General features: G+C 48.6%; 1 protein-coding gene across 2 annotated transcripts in view; it reads right to left on the bottom strand.

Moving 5' to 3' along the window:
* Positions 1-530: 530 nt before the first annotated feature.
* The window catches only part of zbtb49 (zinc finger and BTB domain containing 49), a 33,714-nt gene continuing 15,145 nt past the window's right edge, over positions 531-19,099 (bottom strand). For both annotated transcript variants that reach the window (XM_078407189.1, XM_078407196.1), the window contains 5 exons: positions 12,952-12,998; positions 10,675-10,748; positions 8,011-8,093; positions 5,051-5,212; positions 531-1,564 (listed from right to left, as the gene is read on the bottom strand). In XM_078407189.1, coding sequence (XP_078263315.1) covers positions 900-1,564; positions 5,051-5,212; positions 8,011-8,093; positions 10,675-10,748; positions 12,952-12,998 — 1,031 coding nt within the window. In that variant the 3' untranslated portion in view covers positions 531-899. The remainder of the gene's footprint in view (positions 1,565-5,050; positions 5,213-8,010; positions 8,094-10,674; positions 10,749-12,951; positions 12,999-19,099) is intronic.

The following is a 19,099-nucleotide window of genomic DNA, read 5'->3' on the forward strand; positions in this document are numbered from 1 at the left end:
CTGCGTATAAACAAGACCATTGTGAGAGGGCAACCCTGCCTGCATTCAGACTCGACAAGGAAGCTCTCTTTCCTATACAGTGATTTGGGACCCTTCTTCAGACTGAGAGTCGGTGGAGAGGGAGACCAGAGATACGAAGAAGAGTCTCGACCCAAAACGTCACCCGTTCCTTCTCTCCAGCGATGCTGCCCGTCCCGCCGAGTTACTCCAGCATTTTGGTGACTATCTACAGTTTAAACCAGCGTCTGCAGTTCCTACCAACGCAAGGAAATATATCCCTTTTATCCTCAGGGGGTCGAAATTCCCAAACCGTTGGCATAAAAGCAGTGTAGATGTACCGTCAGTACAAAGCACGGTTCACTAAAACAGCTCACCTTCATCGCCCCCCTCTCTGGAACGATGTTTACTATGTCCACATCCCATGAGGAAAATACAAACAAAATAACATTTATCCTACCAAATGGATGCTTAGCCAATAAAAGATCAATTCTATACAATCATTTCTCCACCATATATTGTTGCTCATTATTTATTTCAGGTTTGAACAGATGACGCAAAGGACAAGTGTCAAGGTTTTGAAGAGAGCTGGTGTTTTTGATTCAGTCAATTATTATTTTTTTAACTGCTCTGAATTTCCAGTGCGGAGAAACTTTCATCAATTCATTTATTGCCTACATAGGGACACTTTTGATTCCAGGGCAAAATCACCCACCTCGACATAATGTAACCATCAATTAGCATTCAGTCCCACTGATCAGAGATTTCATTAAATATCTAAGATTACATTTATTTTAAAATTTATAAAAATACATTTCTTCGCGAGCCGTCAATCACAGCAAAAATAAAATCAAAGTGCTTTAAAATTGCCGCTTAGTTTTCTGGACCAAAGCATGTGAGTGTCATTGATCTAGATCATTATCATTTTGTAAAGTCTTCATAGCCAACCCCCACAGCGTCAGGCTGGAGAGGAAAGGTCCTTCATTAGCTCGATATGAAACGCTGGGGGTGTGGTTTCCGAAGGGCACATTGATGTGAATGTCCAGGCTAGTTACTGATGATCGAACAGTCGAGGAGTTCTGGGAAGATAACGAGTCTTCAGTCTGTGGATTACTGTCAACAGCGTCTGAATTGGGAACCGGAGGCTTGTGTGTCTTGGCAGAGCCTAAGACCGTCTTATTCTGAGGGTCATCCGCTTGCTGCACGAGCGAGTTGTATTCAGAATGAGAACCTTCATGCACGGGTGCCGGCTGGTCTGGCTCTTCTCGGTCATCTCGAAGCTTATCTAAAGGAGATGCGGGCAACAAGGCAACTTGCATGACCTGGCCGAGCGGCTCGCAGTTTGGAGATCTTTGCTCGGCAGCCTGTTGATAGCTTTCCTCAGGGCTATCAGTTTCCTCGTTTCTTGCTTCGTGGTCCCCGTTGTATCTGCAGTGCATTCGTTTGTGCCGGTGCAGAACGGCAGAGCGGGTGAAGCATTTACCGCATGTCTCACACGTGTACGGTCTCTCTCCGGTGTGCGTCCGCACATGGCGACGTAAGTCACCCGAACCGGCAAACCGTTTCCCTGCGAGGAAAAAAAAAGGAAAAGATCTTACCACAGGACAAACTGATCTCCCGGTGGCCGAGCACTTCACCTCCCCCTCCCCCTCCCAGTCTGACCTTTCTGTCATGGGCCTCCTCCAGTGCCATAGTGAGGCCCACCGGAAATTGGAGGAACAGCACCTCATATTTCGCCTGGGCAGCTTGCAGCCCAGCGGTATGAACATTGACATCTCCAACTTTAGATAGTTCCTCTGTCCCTCTCTTCCCCTCCCCCTTCCCAGATCTCCCTCTATCTTCCTGTCTCCACCTATATCTTTCCTTTGTCCCGCCCCCCTGACATCAGTCTGAAGAAGGGTCTCGACCCGAAACGTCACCCATTCCTTCTCTCCCGAGATGCTGCCTGACCTGCTGAGTTACTCCAGCGTTTTGTGAATAAATACCACAGGACATTGCTCGGCTTACCATGCATGGCTGTGTTTTCCTTATCATTCAGCATCTGAGAAGACTCCCTCCACACCTGCCATCAGTTTAGCTGGAGCTGTCTGTACAGAGTTTGTACGTTCTCCCTGTGACCTGCATAGGGTTTGCTCCGACTTCCTCCCACACTCCAAAGACGTACAGGTTTGTAAGTTAATTGGCTTTTTGTAAAATTGGAAATTGTCCCTGTAGGATAGTGTTAAGTGTGCAGGCGTCGCTGGTCGGCGTGGACCCGGTGGGCCGAAGGGCCTGTTTCCGCGCTGTATCTCTAAGCTAAACTAAACTAGATGGGCATCTTGGTTGCCGTGGACAGGTTGAGCTGTAGGGCCTGTTTCCACACTATATGGTCATGGGCCTGCCAGCATCTCAAGACGCTCCAGACAGCAAGTCAAAGACCCGTTTCCCCTGTCAGCCCTAGTGAGACCGCACCTGGAGTAGTGTGCAGTTGTACAGGGCCCTAGTGAGACCGCACCTGGAGTACTGTGTGTAGTTGTACAGGGCCCTATTGAGACCGCACCTGGAGTACTGAGTGCAGTTGTACAGGGCCCTAGTGAGACCGCACCTGGAGTACTGTGTGCAGTTGTACAGGGCCCTAGTGAGACCGCACCTGGAGTACTGTGTGCAGTTTTGGTCTCCAAATTTAAGGAAGGATATTCTTGCTATTGAGGGCGTGCAGCGTAGGTTTACTAGGTTAATTCCCGGAATGGCGGGACTGTCATATGTTGAAAAACTGGAGCGAGTAGGCTTGTATACACTGGAATTTAGAAGGACGAGAGGAGATCTTATCGAAACGTATAAGATTATTAAGGGGTTGGACACGTTAGAGGCAGGAAACATGTTCCCAATGTTGGGGGAGACCAGAACAAGGGGCCACAGTTTAAGAATAAGGGGTAGGCCATTTAGAACTGAGATGAGGAAAAACTTTTGTGACAGTTGTGAATCTGTGGAACTCTCTGCCTCAGAAGGCAGTGGAGGCCAATTCTCTGAATGCATTCAAGAGAGAGTTAGATAGAGCTCTTAAGGATAGCAGAGTCAGGGGGTATGGGGAGAAGGCAGGAACGGGGTACTGATTGAGAATGATCAGCCATGATCACATTGAATGGCGGTGCTGGCTCGAAGGGCCGAATGTCCTCCTCCTGCACCTATTGTCTATTGTCTATACCCAGCATCACAATTCTATTGGCACTGGACCGACCTGTGGAAGTATTCAGAACCACCGGGAACCATCCCTGATCTCCATGAATGGTATACCCACCATCAAAGGCGTGAGCCAATTAACATTTACGGCAGAAAAAAAACATTAAGCATCCTTCTCTATATGACTCTAAGGAGGGAAATGGGCCAAATGCAGATAAATGGGACCAGCCCAGAATGGTTGGCACATGGACAGTCTGGGGCGAATGGCCTGTCTCCATTCTGGACAACTCTGCTCAAAAGAATTATTACAACTATCCAACACATCAAATCCATGCTGGAGCTTGATCCGACCCTCCCAATCTCCTATTTCTTCCATACGATTATTTTATCTCAAGTGCATGTTCACGTTCTCTTGAAAAGTAATTGCTGACTGTTTCCAGCGGCCCTCCAGACAGTGAATTCCTCAACAATAATCCCACCCCACAGTAATAAAGGTTTTCTGCCATTCATTTGAAATCTTTGTTCCTGGTCCTTAAGCCCTCGATTATTGAGAACAGTGTTGCCCCATTTGGTCTATCGTAGCCAGTCCCGCTCTTCTTTGGCCTCATGAAATCTCCTGTCGCTCTTTTGTTACCAAAGAGCACAACCAAAGCAAAGGGATTTGGGAGTGCTGGTGCAGGACTCCCAAAAGGTTCATCTGCAAGTCGAATCGGTAGTAACGAAGCCAAACGCAACGCCAGCATTTATTTCAAGAGAGCTTGGAAACAAAATCAGGGATGTAATGGTGAGGCTCTGTATAAGGCGCTGGTCAGGCCGCATTTGGAGTATTCAAGAGAGAGCTAGATAGAGCTCTTAAGGATAGCGGAGTCAGGGGGTATGGGGAGAAGGCAGGAACGGGGTACTGATTGAGAATGATCAGCCATGATCACATTGAATGGTGGTGTTGGCTCGAAGGGCCGAATGTCCTCCTCCTGCACCTATTGTGTATTGCCTATTGTGAGGAATTCTGGGCACCATATCTGAGGGAAGGATGTGCTGGCTCTGGAGAGGGTCCAGAGGAGGAGGTTAACAGGAATGATCCGAGGAATGAGTGGGTTAACCTACGATGAGAGTTTGATGGTCTGCTGGACTGTACTCGCTGGAGTTTAGAAGAATGAGGGGGGAACCTCATTGAAACGTACCGAATAGTGAAAGGCTTGGACAGAGTGGATGTGGAGAGGATGTTTCCACTGGTGGGAGACTTTAGGACTAGAGGTCACAGCTGCGGAATGAAAGGACGTTCCTTTAGGAAGGAGTGTGGAGGAATTTCTTTGGTCAGAGGGTGGTGAATCTGTGGAATTCTTTGCTACAAAAGGCTGCGGAGGCCAAGTCAGTGGATATTTTTAAACCAGGGATAGATAGAATCTTGATGAGTAAGGGTTTCAGAGGTTTAGATTTTTTTTTTAGATTTAGAGATACAGCGTGGAAACAGGCCCTTCGGCCCATCGAGTCCGCGCCGCCCAGCCCAGCGATCCCCGCACATTAACACTATCCTACACACACTAGGGACAATTTTTACATTTACCCAGTCAATTAACCTACAAACCTGCACGTCTTTGGAGTGTGGGAGGAAACCGAAGATCTCGGAGAAAACCCACGCAGGCCACGGGGAGAACGTACAATCTCCGTACAGACGGCGCCCGTAGTCAGGAACGAACCCGAGTCTCCGGCGCTGCATTCGCTGTAAGGCAGCAACTCTACCGCTGCGCCACCGTTATGAGAAGGCAGGAGAATGGGGTTAGGAGGAAGAGATGGATCAGCCATGATTGAATGGCGGAGTAGACCCGATGGGCCGAATGGCCTAATTCTTCTCCTATCACCTTATGATCACCTCCAATGTTATGAGTGAACCCACCGCATGTTAAGCAATTGTACGGTCGCTCTCCTGTATGGCGGATTCTATGCTTGACAAGCTTCCTCTGCATGTTAAACGATTTTCCACACTGGTCGCAGGTGAATAATTTATCAGCACTGTGCGTCTTCTTGTGTTCCTTTAAATTGCTGAAGTTACTAAAACCTAAACAAAAAAACAAGTTAAAACACTGATATTGCCGTCCAATTAGCATGCACACCGATCAGCCAAAACACTATGACCACCGACAGGCGAAGTGAATAACATTGATTACCTTGTTACAATGGCACCTGTCAAGGGGTGGAATATATTAGGCAGCAAGTGAACAGTCAGTTCTTGAAGTTGATGTGTTGGATGTAGGAGGAATGAGCAGGAGTAAAGACCAGAGCGACTTTGACAAGGGCCAAATTGTTATGGCCAGACGACTGGGTCAGAGCATCTCTGAAACGGCAAGGCTTGTGGGGTGCTCCCAGTTAGCAGTGGTGAGTGCCTACCGACAGTGGTCTGAGGAGGGACAAACCACAAACAGGGTGTTGGGTTCCCAAAGCTCATCGATGCGCGAGGGCAACGAAGGCTATCCCGTCTGGTCCGAACCGACAGAAGGTCGACTGCGGCACAAGTCACAGAAAATGTTAATGGTGGTCACGGGAGGAATGTGTCACAATACACAGTGCATCGCACCCTGCTGCGTATGGGGCTGCACACGGAGGACCAACAGCATATTAGGAAGGTGGTCATAATGTTTTGGCTCATCAGGTCATCATGTTTTGGCTGATCGGTGTACGGCATAGCTTCGTAGTAATATCGTAACAGTGCTGCTGCTTGTATTTCAAGGCAGCCCACATGGCCCCGTGGTCAAAAGCACAACAATGCCTCTATTTCCTCAGAAGACTTATGAAATTCGGCGTGACTCCAATGACTTACCAACTTCTACTGATAAGGCCTGGAAACATTCTATTGGATGCATCACAACTTGGTATGGCCACTGCTCTAACCAGGATCTCAAGGAGTTGTAGTGAGACCATCACATAAAACAGGCTCCCCGCCCAACAACCTCCCCCACCCCACACCACCTTCGATCCATCTGCGCACCATCTTGGAAAGCAACTAACATAAGCAAGGACCTCTCACACCTGGTCTTTATCTCTTCTTCCCTCGTTTGCCAGGCAGATTCTTTAAAGCAAGTAGCACCAGATTCAAGTACGGCTTCTTCCCCCACGGTTACCAAACTCTTGAACGGACCTCTCAGATGCTAATAATGAAATCCCGATCTTCCAATCTACCTCGTTGTGGCTCTTGCACATTTTTATATCTGCACTTTCTCTGTAGTTATAACACTGTATTCTGTACTTTGTTTATTTGCTCTTTTGCACCACCTGTTGGAGTCAAGTATGGTGTTGTTGTTGTTGTACGTCCTTCGGGTTGGAAGATGACCATGACTTCACTTTCAGTTGGAGGATTGGTGACTGTGGGTCCGGAATTGACTGGTGAGTCCAATCCGGGCCCGGAAGGCACGCCCACACGTAGGACACAAGTGGATGGGTGCTGCAGTGGAAGTGGAGGTAGCCCGGGCCTTGCACGCGGTGCGTTTCCTCTGGGCCTCTGCAGTGCGTCTATCTGCCTTGACATTATCAAGAGGGCTGCTCAGACACCGGGGGGGTGGGCTGCCGAACTCCACTGCTGCTTCGGTCCAGTAGAGGGCGACCCTATGCCCTGGGCCGCCTGTGTGCAGGTTGGTGACTACAGCTTCCAGTGTATCCACACCTGCTGCTTCGCCACTCTCCCATCGCCACAGGACTCGAGGTTGCACGGTATGGGGTTGAAGTCACGACTTGCGCATGACTTGGATTTAAGTGAGGGGGAGTTGTGCAGATCGTCAGCCTCACTCTCTCGTCCTGGCCTATCGGGTTCCAGCAGCAAGACATAGTCGGGACGGCTGGGGACAGGTCAGGACCACTCCGTCAGAAGTGTCCTCCGTATCTCACTCTGCCCCGTTTGCGCTGCACGGCTCTTTGCTGGGATCGTCTTTCTGCCCGTTGAACCTTCTGGTGGTTTCCTCCGCGCAATCCGCCGAGCCCAGGCTTCACGTGCTAGGTAGACAAGCCCTAAAGCCACTGGAACCAACGACTTGCCGACTGTACATGTGGCATGCACACAAGACAGTGGAGACATCGTGGGGGCAGGGGTAGTCCAACTCACGTACAAGTCCCATTTAGGACTTGCCCACTGCCCAAGTATGGTATAGAAACATAGAAACATAGAAAATAGGTGCAGGAGTAGGCCATTCGGCCCTTCGAGCCTGCATCGCCATTCAATATAATCATGGCTGATCATCTAGCTCAGTAACCCGTACCTGCCTTCTCTCCATATCCCCTGATCCCTTTAGCCACAAGGGCCACATCTAACTCACTCTTAAATATAGCCAATGAACTGGCCTCAACTACCTTCTGTGGCAGAGAATTCCACAGACTCACTACTCTCTGTGTGAAGAAATGTTTTCTCATCTCGGTCCTAAAAGACTTCTCCCTTATCCTTAAGCTGTGACCCCTGGTTCTGGACTTCCCCAACATCGGGAACAATCTTCCTGCATCTAGCCTCTCCAACCCCTTAAGAATTTTATATGTTTCTATAAGATCCCCCCTCAGTCTTCTAAATTCCAGCGAGTACAAGCCTAGTCTATCCAGTCTTTCTTCATATGAAAGTCCTGCCATCCCAGGGATCAATCTGGTGAACCTTCTCTGTACTCCCTCTAAGGCTAGAATGTCTTTCCTCAGATTAGGAGACCAATTAGGAGAGTATCTGTCTGTATAGTAAGCAAGACCATGTTTTCTTTACTGTCTCTTGGTGTACATAACAAATAATAACTCAGTACCAAATATCAATTGTATAGAAGGCAGAGACTAGCAAGTCAAAAAGGGAAAACTGTGAATATTTTTGTATAAGAGGACTGTTCAAACACTAACCTCGACCACAAATGTCACACAGGTGAGGCTTCTGGCCCGTGTGAATGACGATATGACGTTGCACATCACCCGAAGCAGCAAACCTGTAAGAGGACAAGGGTTTAGCGATATAGAGTAATTCTGCCGATTTAAAACTTGAAGTTCTAATTTCAATTTTCTACACTCTCTTATGCAGGAGGTTCAGTTCCTCCTCAAAAAAAAAATTATGCAAAAGTTCAATTCCCTACTGCTTGCAAAAATCTAGCGTGACCAACCATTCATAACGATGTGTGAAAAGACGACAATAGACAATAGGTGCAGGAGTAGGCCATTCGGCCCTTCGAGCCAGCACAGCCATTCAATGTGATCATGGCTAATCATTCTCAATCAGTACCCCGTTCCTGCCTTCTCCCCATACCCCCTGACTCCGCTATCCCTAAGAGATCTATCTAGCTCTTTCTTGAATGCATTCAGAGAATTCTTCATCTGCTCTTCAACCCACCATCCATCCTATCCTTCACAATCAAGCGTAAGAAAATAACTGCAGATGCTGGTACAAATCGAAGGTATTTATTCACAAAATGCTGGAGTAACTCAGCAGGTCAGGCAGCATCTCAGGAGAGAAGGAATGGGTGACGTTTCGGCTCGAGACCCTTCCTCAGACTGATGTCAGGGGGGCGAGACAAAGGAAGGATATAGTGGAGACAGGAAGTTAGAGGGAGAACTGGGAAGGGGGAGGGGAAAAGAGGGACAGAGGAACTATCTAAAGTTGGATCACAATCAATATCATTCCCGGACATTTCCGCCATCTTCAACGTGATCCCACCGCCAGTCACATCTTCCCATCCCCACTCCGTTCAGCCTTCCACAGAGACCGTTCCCTCCGCAACACCTTGGTTGAGTCGTCCCTTCCCACCCAAAGCAGCTCCTCCCCAGGTACTTTCCTCTGCAACCGCAGGAGATGCAACACCTGTCCCCTGCACCACCTCCCCTCACATTCATCCAGGGGCCCCAGCAATCCTTCCAGGTGAGACACAGGTGCACGTGCACGTCCTCTAAACTCATCTACTCAATAGTCAATAGTCGTTTATTTGTCACATACATATAAATGTGTAGTGAAATGAAACATTACCCGCAGTTAAACAATAAGACCAATAAGAATAATCAATAAAAATGCAATAACACACACAATCACAACTAACACCAAACAAAAAGAAACATCCATCACAGTGAGTCTCCTCCAGTCCCTCCTCACTGTGATGGAAGGCCAAAAATGTCTTTTTCTCTTCCCTGCCGTCTTCTCCCGCGGTCAGGCTGTTGGAGTTGCCACGTCGGGGCGGTCGGGGCTCCCGATATTGAAGCCCCCGCTGGACGGTGAAAGGTCCACGGCCTATTCCAGGCCGCGCCAGATGGTGAAAGGTCCGCGGCGGGCCGACCCAAGCCCCGTGATTCGGGGCGGGCGAAGACGCTGTCGCTGCCGCTGCCGGAGCTCCCGATGTCGGCCCCCACCCAGGGGCCTGCGGGCTTCTGACGTCCACGCGGCCCACGCCGGAGCCTCCGGAGACGAGTCGCAGCCGCTCCCGCAGCATCCGCAGGCAGCCAGCGCCGCAGGTGGTGAGTCCGCGCCGCGGGCTCTGCGAACCAGAGCCCCAGGTGGTCCCAGGTGCATGGCCGGTGGTAGGCCGCAACGGGAACGGGGACACGACACAGAAGCAAAGGTCGCGTCTCCGTTCGGGAGAGAGAATTTTACAGTTCCCGTTCCCTCCCCCCCCCCCCCCCAAACATGACATACAAACACTACACCATATTAAAACTACAATTCAGACAAAAACAACAAAAAACACAAAAGACAGACGGACTGCAGGCAAGCCGCAGCTGCGACGGCAGCGCTGGCTCCTCCTTAGCTACTGCGTTCGGTGCTCCTGAAGAGCGCCCTCCTTTACATCGGCAAGACCAAGCGTAGGCTCAGCAACCATTTCGCCGAACACTTGAGCTCGGTCTGCCAAGGCCTGCTGGATCTCCTATTTGAATTCCTCCTCCCATACTGATCTTTCTGTCCTGGGACAAGCTGGATGTAGGAAAAATGTTCCCAATGTTGGGGGGAGTCCACAACCAGGGGCCACACAGTCTAAGAATAAAGGGCAGGCCATTTAAAATTGAGATGAGAAAAAAAACTTTTTCACCCAGAGAGTTGTGAATTTGTGAATTCTCTGCCACAGAGGGCAGTGGAGGCCGATTCACAGGATGAATTTAAAAGAGAGTTAGATAGAGCTCTAGGGCCTAGTGGAATCAAGGGATATGGGGAGAAGGCAGGCATGGGTTACTGATTGTGGATGATCAGCCATGATCACAACGAATGGCGGTGCTGGCTCGAAGGGCCAAATGGCCTCCTCCTGCACCTATTTTCTGTTTCTATGTAAAGTCAAGCGATCCCCGCACATTAACACTATCCTACACCCACATGGGACAATTTTACATTTACAGCAAGGCAATTAACCTACAAACCTATACGTCTTTGGGGTGTGGGGGGAAACCAGAGCAATTGGAAAAAACCCGCGTAGGTCACGGGTTTCTCACGGGGAGAACGTACAAACTCCGTACGGACAAGGACCCGCAATCATAAACAGTTGTCATGAAATAAATAATTAGCAACAGTCCATTATAAAAATTGGTTGTTACCATCACCTTTTACCACAGATTTCACAAATGTATGGCTTTTCACCAGAATGTCGTCGTAAATGAGTTTGCAGATTTCCTGCCTGGTTAAAACAAAAATCACATTTTAAGCCTAATGCATCTTAAACAAACAGTCCAAAGAAGTTTACAATTTCAAACAGATGTCTTCTCGACTTTGTCTGTTCACCATCACTCTTCACTACATCACTTAAAGTAGAGTACCCTGTCTGAGGGTGGATGATATCTGGCATTCGAGAAGGTGCTTGGGAAGCTGAAAGATCTGAAGGTGGATAAGTCACCAGGACCGGATGGACTGCAGCCCAAGGTTCTAAAAGAGGTGGCTTTACAGATTGTGGAGGTGTGAGTTGTGACTTTTCAAGAATCACCAGAGTCAGACTCACAGAGTGATACAGTGTGGAAACAGGCCCTTTGGCCCAATTTGTCCACACCGGCTAACATGCCCCAGCTACACTCGTTCCACCTGCCCACGTTTGGCCCATATCCCTCCAAACCTGTCTTATCCATGTATCTGTCTAACAGTCTATCTATCTAACTGTTTCTTAAACGTTGGGATAGTCCCTGTCTCAACTACGTCCTCTGGCAGCTTGTTCCATACACCCACCACCTATTGTGTGAAAAAGTTAGCCCTCAGATAGTTGTGGTAATGAGCAAGGCATCTGCATACTTATCAAATACAAATAAATTATGTTGTGGCCCTTTGCTCCAAGCAATAAAATGCCTCATATTCACATCTTGTGTGAATTTTTAAAGATCATTTTCTACCAAGACCTGCCAGAAATAATAAAGCATGTTTTAGAAAACAGAAACTTTGTTTTCTTGATACAAGGTATGCCGATACCTTGTTCATTACAGCCAGAGACTTCAACCAGGCCAACGTCAAGAGTGTGCTACCAAAATGTTATCACCATATCTTAGTTATACTTAGACTCCCGAAACGTGACCCATTCCTTCTCTCCAGAGATGCTGCCTGACCCGCTGAGTTACTCCAGCATTTTGTGTCTACCTTCGAGAGAAACATTTTAGTTTAGTTTAGAGATAGAGCGCGGAAACAGGCCCTTCGGCCCACCGAGTCCTCACCGACCAGAGATCACCGCGCACTTACACTATCCTACACACACTAGAGACAATTTACATTTATACCTGGCCAATTGACCTACAAACCTGTACGTCTTTAGAGTGTGGGAGGCAAACGAAAATCTGAGGAAACCCACGCAGGTCACGGGGAGAAAGTCCAAACTCCGTACAGATAGCAGCCGTAGTCGGGATGGAACCCGGGTCTCTGGCACTGTGAGCGCTCTAATGCAGCAACTCTACCGCTGCATCACCGTGACCGCCCGTTCTGTCCACCTGAGATCTCGACACCCTTGGACAATAGACAATGGGTGCAGGAGTAGGCCATTCGGCCCTTCGAGCCAGCACCACCATTCAATGTGATCATGGCTGATCATTCTCAATCAGTACCCCGTTCCTACCTTCTCCCCATACCCCCTGATTCCGCTATCCTTAAGAGCTCTATCTAGCTCTCTCTTGAATGCATTCAGAGAATTGGCCTCCACTGCCTTCTGAGGCAGTGAATTCCACACAGTGAGTGCTACACAACCAAAGGCACCTATGCCCCCCTGCCAAGTTTTGGAAGACCTGACAATTACCCTTGGACAATGCTCCATTAAACCATTCATCTGCCCATTTGCCCAACTGTTCAAGATCCCGCTGTAACCTTTGATAACCAACTTTGCTATCTACAATACCACCCACTGTAGCATCGACTGCGAACTTACTGTTGATGCCTTGTACATTCTCATTCCAACCATTGATCTAAACCACAGGCAGCAGTGGACCCAGCACCAATCCTTGAGGCACATCACTAGTCACATGCCTCCAGTCTGAAAAACAACCTTCCACCATCACCCTCTGCCCTTTTCCGTGAAGCCACTTCTCCCCACACAGAGGGGTGGTGGGTATATGGGATGAGCAGCTGGAGGAGGTAGTCGAGGCAGAAACTATAACAACATTTAAAAGACATACAGACAGGAACATGGATAGGGAAGGTTTAGAGAGATAAGGGCCAAACACGGGACCCCCCTTGGTCGGCATGGGCAAGCTGGGCCGAAGAGCCTGTTTCGGTGCTGGTATGACTTTATAAATCTGAATTTACAACATTCAAATATCACACAGGTAAGGTACCAAACATTTGGAGCCAATAAACATATTTCAAAAACAAACAGAAAATACATTTATTACTCTTATTTTGCAGTTTTATTTTACCTGTGAAAAGTGCTTCCCACAGATGTTGCACTCAAATGGCTTTTCTCCTGTTAAATATAATGGGATACTTACATCAGTAAGGCAGGCAAAATTACTAACAAAGGACATTAGTCATGTTTCCTTATCTACAAGAATGGGCTCTGGGAAAGCTTAGCCTTTTAAAATGGATGTCATCTTCAGGAAGATTATTAAGGGGTTGGACACGTTAGAGGCAGGAAACATGTTCCCAATGTTGGGGGAGTCCAGAACAAGGGGCCACAGTTTAAGAATAAAGGGTAGGCCATTTAGAACTGAGATGAGGAAAAACCTTTTCAGTCAGAGAGTTGTGAATCTGTGGAACTCTCTGCCTCAGAAGGCAGTGGAGGCCAATACTCTGAATGCATTCACGAGAGAGCTAGATAAAGCTCTTAAGGATAGCGGAGTCAGGGGGTATGGGGAGAAGGCAGGAACGGGGTACTGATTGAGAATGATCAGCCATGATCACATTGAATGGCAGTGCTGGCTCGAAGGGCCGAATGGCCTCCTCCTGCACCTATTGTCTATTATTGTCTATTATTGAATTCACAAAAAGGTGAAGTAACTCAGCAGGTCAGGCAGCATCTAGGAGAGAGGGAATGAGTGACGTTTCAGGTTGAGACCCTTCTTCAGACTGAAGGAGGGTCTCGACCCGAAACGTCACCCATTCCCTCTCTCCTAGATGCTGCCTGACCTGCTGAGTTACAACAGCATTTTGTGATACCTTCGATTTGGTACCAGCATCTGCAGTTATTTTCCTACTCATCTTCAGAGATTAGTCATTGGGTCATATAACCTGGAACAGGCCCTCTGGCCCAATTACTGACGAAAGGTCTGTTCAGTACTAATCCAATGACATTTGCTCCTGTTCACACTTCTCTTCGGGTAACAGGTAGCCTTAAAATAAATGTTCTTCTGTTTTATGACTTTCTGTGCACAGTAAGGGATTGAGTCTAGAAATAATAGTGGACATATACTTTGCAGATGATATAAAGTGGCATTACTCAGACAAAATCATTTAAAAATATTGAAGAGATGATAATATATTGATCACCTCTTATTTGTATTCTTACAGTTAGTTTTGCAATTACCTGCGATTATTGATTTTAGATTTAGATTTAGATTTAGAGATACAGCGCAGAAACAGGCCCTTCGGCCCACCGGGTCCGCGCCGCCCAGCGATCCCCACACACTAACACTATCCCAGGGGACACTATCCACTAGGGACAAAATTTTTTTTTACATTTGCCCAGATGTACGTCTTTGGAGTGTGGGAGGAAACCGAAGATCGCGGAGAAAACAAACGCAGGTCACGGGGAGAACGTACAAACTCCGTACAGATGAGTTGTATTGGGTCAAGTCAAGAGTGTTTTATTGTCATATGTCCCAGATAGAACAATGAAATTCTTACTTGCAGCAGCACAACAGAATATGTAAACATAGTGCTCTGTAAATAATAATAACAATAATAGTCTTTTGTAGTTCAGAGCTTATTTGAAGTTGTAGTGTTTAATAGCCTGATGGCTGTGGGGAAGAAGCTGTTCCTGAACCTGGACGTTACAGTTTTCAGGCTCCTGTACCTTCTTCCCGATGGCAGGGGTGAAATGAGTGTGTGGCCAGGGTGGTGTGGGTCTCTGGTGATGCCGGCTGCCTTTTTGAGGCCGCGACACCAATAAATCCCTTCAATGGTGGGGAGGTCAGAGCCGGTGATGGACTGGGCAGTGCTCACAACGTCCCACAAGGAATGGTGCTGTGACTCGTGGTGTTTCTACTATATGAGGATGTGAATGTGAGACAACATCGGCTCGTTCGCAGGGCTCACCAACACGATTCGTCAACAACACAAAGGCTGCAGAGATATTAAGGCGTTGGCGAAATCGGCTGAGAATGTCAGATGGGATTGAATCCAAAACAAATGTGAGGCGATGGATTTTGGGAGCACAAATGAGGCTTGGACATGAATACCACGAATAGTAGGTTCTCAGGCAGCACTGAGGACCACTGAAACTTCGGATCCCGAGTCTATAGATCACTGCAGGTGGCAACACAGGTAAATGATGTAATTAGGAAGGCGTATGGGATACTGACACGGTGGTGCAGCGGTAGAGTTGTTGCCTTGCAGCGCCGGAGACCCAGGTTCGATCTCGACTACGGGTGCTGTCTGTAAGGAGTTTGTACGTTCTCCCCGTGACCTGCGATGGTTTTCTCCGAGATCTGCGGTTTCCTCCCACACTCCAAAGATGTACAGGTCCGTTGGTTAATTGGCTTGTATATATGTAGAAATTGTCTCTAGTGTGCGTAGGGTAGTGTTAATGTGCGGGGATCAGTGGTCGGCGTGGACTCGGTGGGCCGAAGGGCCTGTTTCCGCGCTGTATCTCTAATCTAAACAAAACTAGCCTTTATTAGTCGGGCATTGAATATTGAAGTACAGGAGAAAAAAAACTGCATATGCTGAGTCACGTGTGGCTGCGCCTAACGGCTGCGGCTAACGGCTGCGCCTAACGGCTGCGGCTCGCTGGCAGTCTGTTTGTCTCTTTTCCTTTTTTTTTGTTTGTGTGTCGGTGTTGGGGTGGTTTTTGTTTTTGGCTGTGTATGTGTGGGGTGGGTGGGGTGGGGTGGGGCGGGGGGTGGTGTGGTGGGGAAAACCTTTCTTTTATTAGGTCTCTTCCCCGGGGCGCGGCTCGGCCGCGGGGCCTTCCATTGCCCGCGGGGCCTTCCATCGCCCGGCGCGGCGCGGCCGCTGGACTTAACATCGCCGGCGCGGCTCGGCCGCGGGACTTAGCAGCGCCCGGTGCGGCTCGGCCGCAGGGCCTTCCATCGCCCTGCGCGGCTCAGCCTCTGGACTTAACATCGCCGGCGCGGCTCGGCCGCGGGACGTTTCAGTGCCCGGTGCGGCTCGGCCGCGGGGCCTTCCATCCCCTTGTGGGGGCTGTGCGTGTCGGTCGCCTTGTTAGGGGTCGAGCTGCCTGTCCGTGGGCGTGGGGGGAAGAGAGTGGAAGTTTTGTTGCCTTCCATCACAGTGATGGGGTGTTTGGAGTCACTGTGATGGATGTTTGTGTTGGGGTCGTGTGTCCTGTGTACTTTTCTTTTTTGTTGTGTTCTGTGACTGCTGTAATTTTGTTCGGTATCTGTACCTAATGACAATAAAGTTCTGTACTGTACTTAAATCGAAGGTAGACACAAAATGCTGGAGTAACTCAGCGGGTCAGGCAGCATCTCTGGAGAGGAGGAATGGGTGACGTTTCAGGTCGAGACCCTTCTTCAGAATATTGAAGTATGTTATGCTCCCACTTTATAAAACCTTGGTCAGTCCAGAGATGGAGTTACGCATGCTGTTCTGTTCACCAAGAAGAATGGGATGGTGCAGGAGAAGGTGCCAAAGAGATTCACCAGGCACTGGAGAGGGTCCAGAGAAGGTTTACAAGAATGGTCCCAGGAATGAGTGGGTTAACATATGATGAGCGTTTGTCGGCACTGGGCCTGTACTCGCTGGAGTTTAAAAGAATGTGGGGGGGGGGGGGGGGGGGGGGCCTTCATTGAAACATACAGAATAGTGAAAGGCTTGGATGGAGTGGATGTGGAGTGGATGTTTCCACTGGTGGGAGAGTGTAGGACCAGAGGTCATAGCCTCAGAATTAAAGGACGTTCCTTTTGGAAGGAGATGAGGAGGAATTTCTTTAGTCAGAGGGTGGTGAGTCCGTGGAACTCTTTGCCACAGAAGGCTGTGGAGGCCAAGTCAGTGGATATTTTTAAGGTAGAGATAGATGTTCTTGATTTGTACGGGTGTCAGGGGTTTATGGGGAGAAGGCAATAGACAATAGACAATAGGTGCAGGAGTAGGCCATTTGGCCCTTCGAGCCAGCACCACCATTCAATGTGATCATGGCTGATCATTCTCAATCAGAATGATCAGTACCCCGTTCCTGCCTTCTCCCCATACCCCCTGACTCCGCTATCCTTAAGAGCTCTATCTAGCTCTCTCTTGAATGCATTCAGAGAATTGGCCTCCACTGCCTTCTGAGGCAGAGAATTCCACCAATTTACAACTCTCTGACTGAAAAAGTTTTTCCTCATCTCCGTTCTAAATGGCCTACTCGTTATTCTTAAACTGTGGCCCCTGGTTCTGGACTCCCCCAACATTGGGAACATGTTTCCTGCCTCTAACGTGTCCAACCCCTTAATAATCTTATACGTTTTGATAAGATCCCCTCTCATCCTTCTAAATTCCAGTGTATACAAGCCTAGTTGCTCCAGTCTTTCAACATATGACAGTCCCGCCATTCCGGAAATTAACCTAGTAAACCTACGCTGCACGCCCTCAATAGCAATTGAGGTACATTATGTATCAGAGGTACATAAGAACTAGAAGGTATGGATTTAGGGTAAGGGGGAAGAGACTTAGAGGGTATATGAAGTGGATCTTCTTCACTGGCATGCGACTGTCATGTACCTGAAATGCACTGCCTGAGAGAGTGGTTGAAGCTGGGTTGCTGAAAGGATTTAGGAAGCCTTTAGACGAGCACTTGATTTGCTTGGACAAAGGTTTCTGGACCAAGTGTTGGGTGATAGAATTAATACAGAAGGGTCCCCTTTGGTCAGCATTGACAAGTTGAGTCAAATGGCCTGTTTCTATGCAGTACAATTCCTTTCTATAAGATATATAAATACCTTTACACGAGTCATCTTGAGGGAATCAAATTTAGTGCCAACAGAAAAATTAGTGATTACAATCGCTAAAAATGTGACCAAAATTAAAATAGTGCTGATGCAACCTTAACAGAAATAAGCAATAGTTCAGTGTGGGATATCTCATCCAGAGAATGGAAACTGAGGCTTGAACAGGTCTTTGTAGAGAAAGGGGGAGAAAGGACCAAGAGTGAGGATGGTGGATGAGAGACAACCAGATCAAGGTGGGTTGAAGTTTGCAAGTGGATGGATCAAGGTTTCTGGGAATGGACACAAAAAGTTGGTGTAACTCAGCGGGTCAGGCAGCATCTCTGGACAGAAGGAATGGGTGACGTTTCATGTCAAGACCCTTCCTTCTTCAGACTTCTGGAAGTCCGTTGTCCCTACGTTACATGGGCGGCAGGGTGGCGCAGCGGTAGAGTTGCTGCCTTACAGCGCAGGACACCCGGGTTGCATCCAGACCATGGGTGCTGGTCTGTACGGAGTTTGTACGCTCTCCCTGTGACCTGCACGGGTTTTCTCTGGGATCTCCGGTTTCCTCCCACTCTCCAAACACGTGGAGGTTTGTAGGTTAATTGGCTTTGTATAATTGTAAACTATCCCCAGTATATGCAAGATAGTGTGAGTGTGTGGGGAGCGCAGGTCAGCGTGGACTCGGTGGGCTGAAGTGCCTGTTTCATAGTATCATAAGTGATAGGAGCAGAATTGGGCCATTCGGCCCATCAAGTCTACTCCACCATTCAATTGTGGCTGTTCTATCTCTCCCTTCTAACGCCATTCTGCTGCCTTCTCCCCGTAGTCCCTGACACCCGTACTGATCAAGAATCTATCCATCTTGGCCTTAAAAATATCCATTGACGTCCTCCACAGTCGTCAGTGGCAAAGAATTCCACAGATTCGCCAGACTCTAACTAAAGAAATTCCTCCTCATCTCCTTCCGAAAGGAACGTCCTTTTATTGAGGCTATGACCCCTGGTCCTAGACTTTCCCACTAGTGGGAAACATCCTCTCCACATCCACTCTACCCAGGCCTTACACTATTAGGTAAGTTTCAATGAGGCCCCCCCCCCTCCCATCCTTCTAAACTCCAGCGAGTACACGCCCAGCCCCGTCCAATGCCGCATTATTTGTCGCACCAACAGAGGTGGGCGACACGGTGGCGCAGCGGTAGAGTTGCTGCCTTACAGCGAATGCAGCGCCCGAGTCTCAGGTTCGATCCCGACTACGGGCGCCGTCTGTACGGAGTTTGTATGTTCTCCTCGTGACCTGCATGGGTTTTCTCCGAGATCTTCGGTTTCCTCCCACGCTCCAAAGACGTGCAGGTGTGTAGGTTAATTGGCTGGGTAAAATGTAAAAAATCGTCCCTAGTGTGTGTAGGATAGTGTTAGTGTGCGGGGATCGCTGGGCGGCTCGGACTCGGTGGGCCGAAGGGCCTGTTTCCGCGCTG

This window comes from Rhinoraja longicauda, chromosome 1, assembly GCF_053455715.1.
Source record: "Rhinoraja longicauda isolate Sanriku21f chromosome 1, sRhiLon1.1, whole genome shotgun sequence".
NCBI classification, from domain to species: Eukaryota; Metazoa; Chordata; class Chondrichthyes; order Rajiformes; family Arhynchobatidae; genus Rhinoraja; species Rhinoraja longicauda.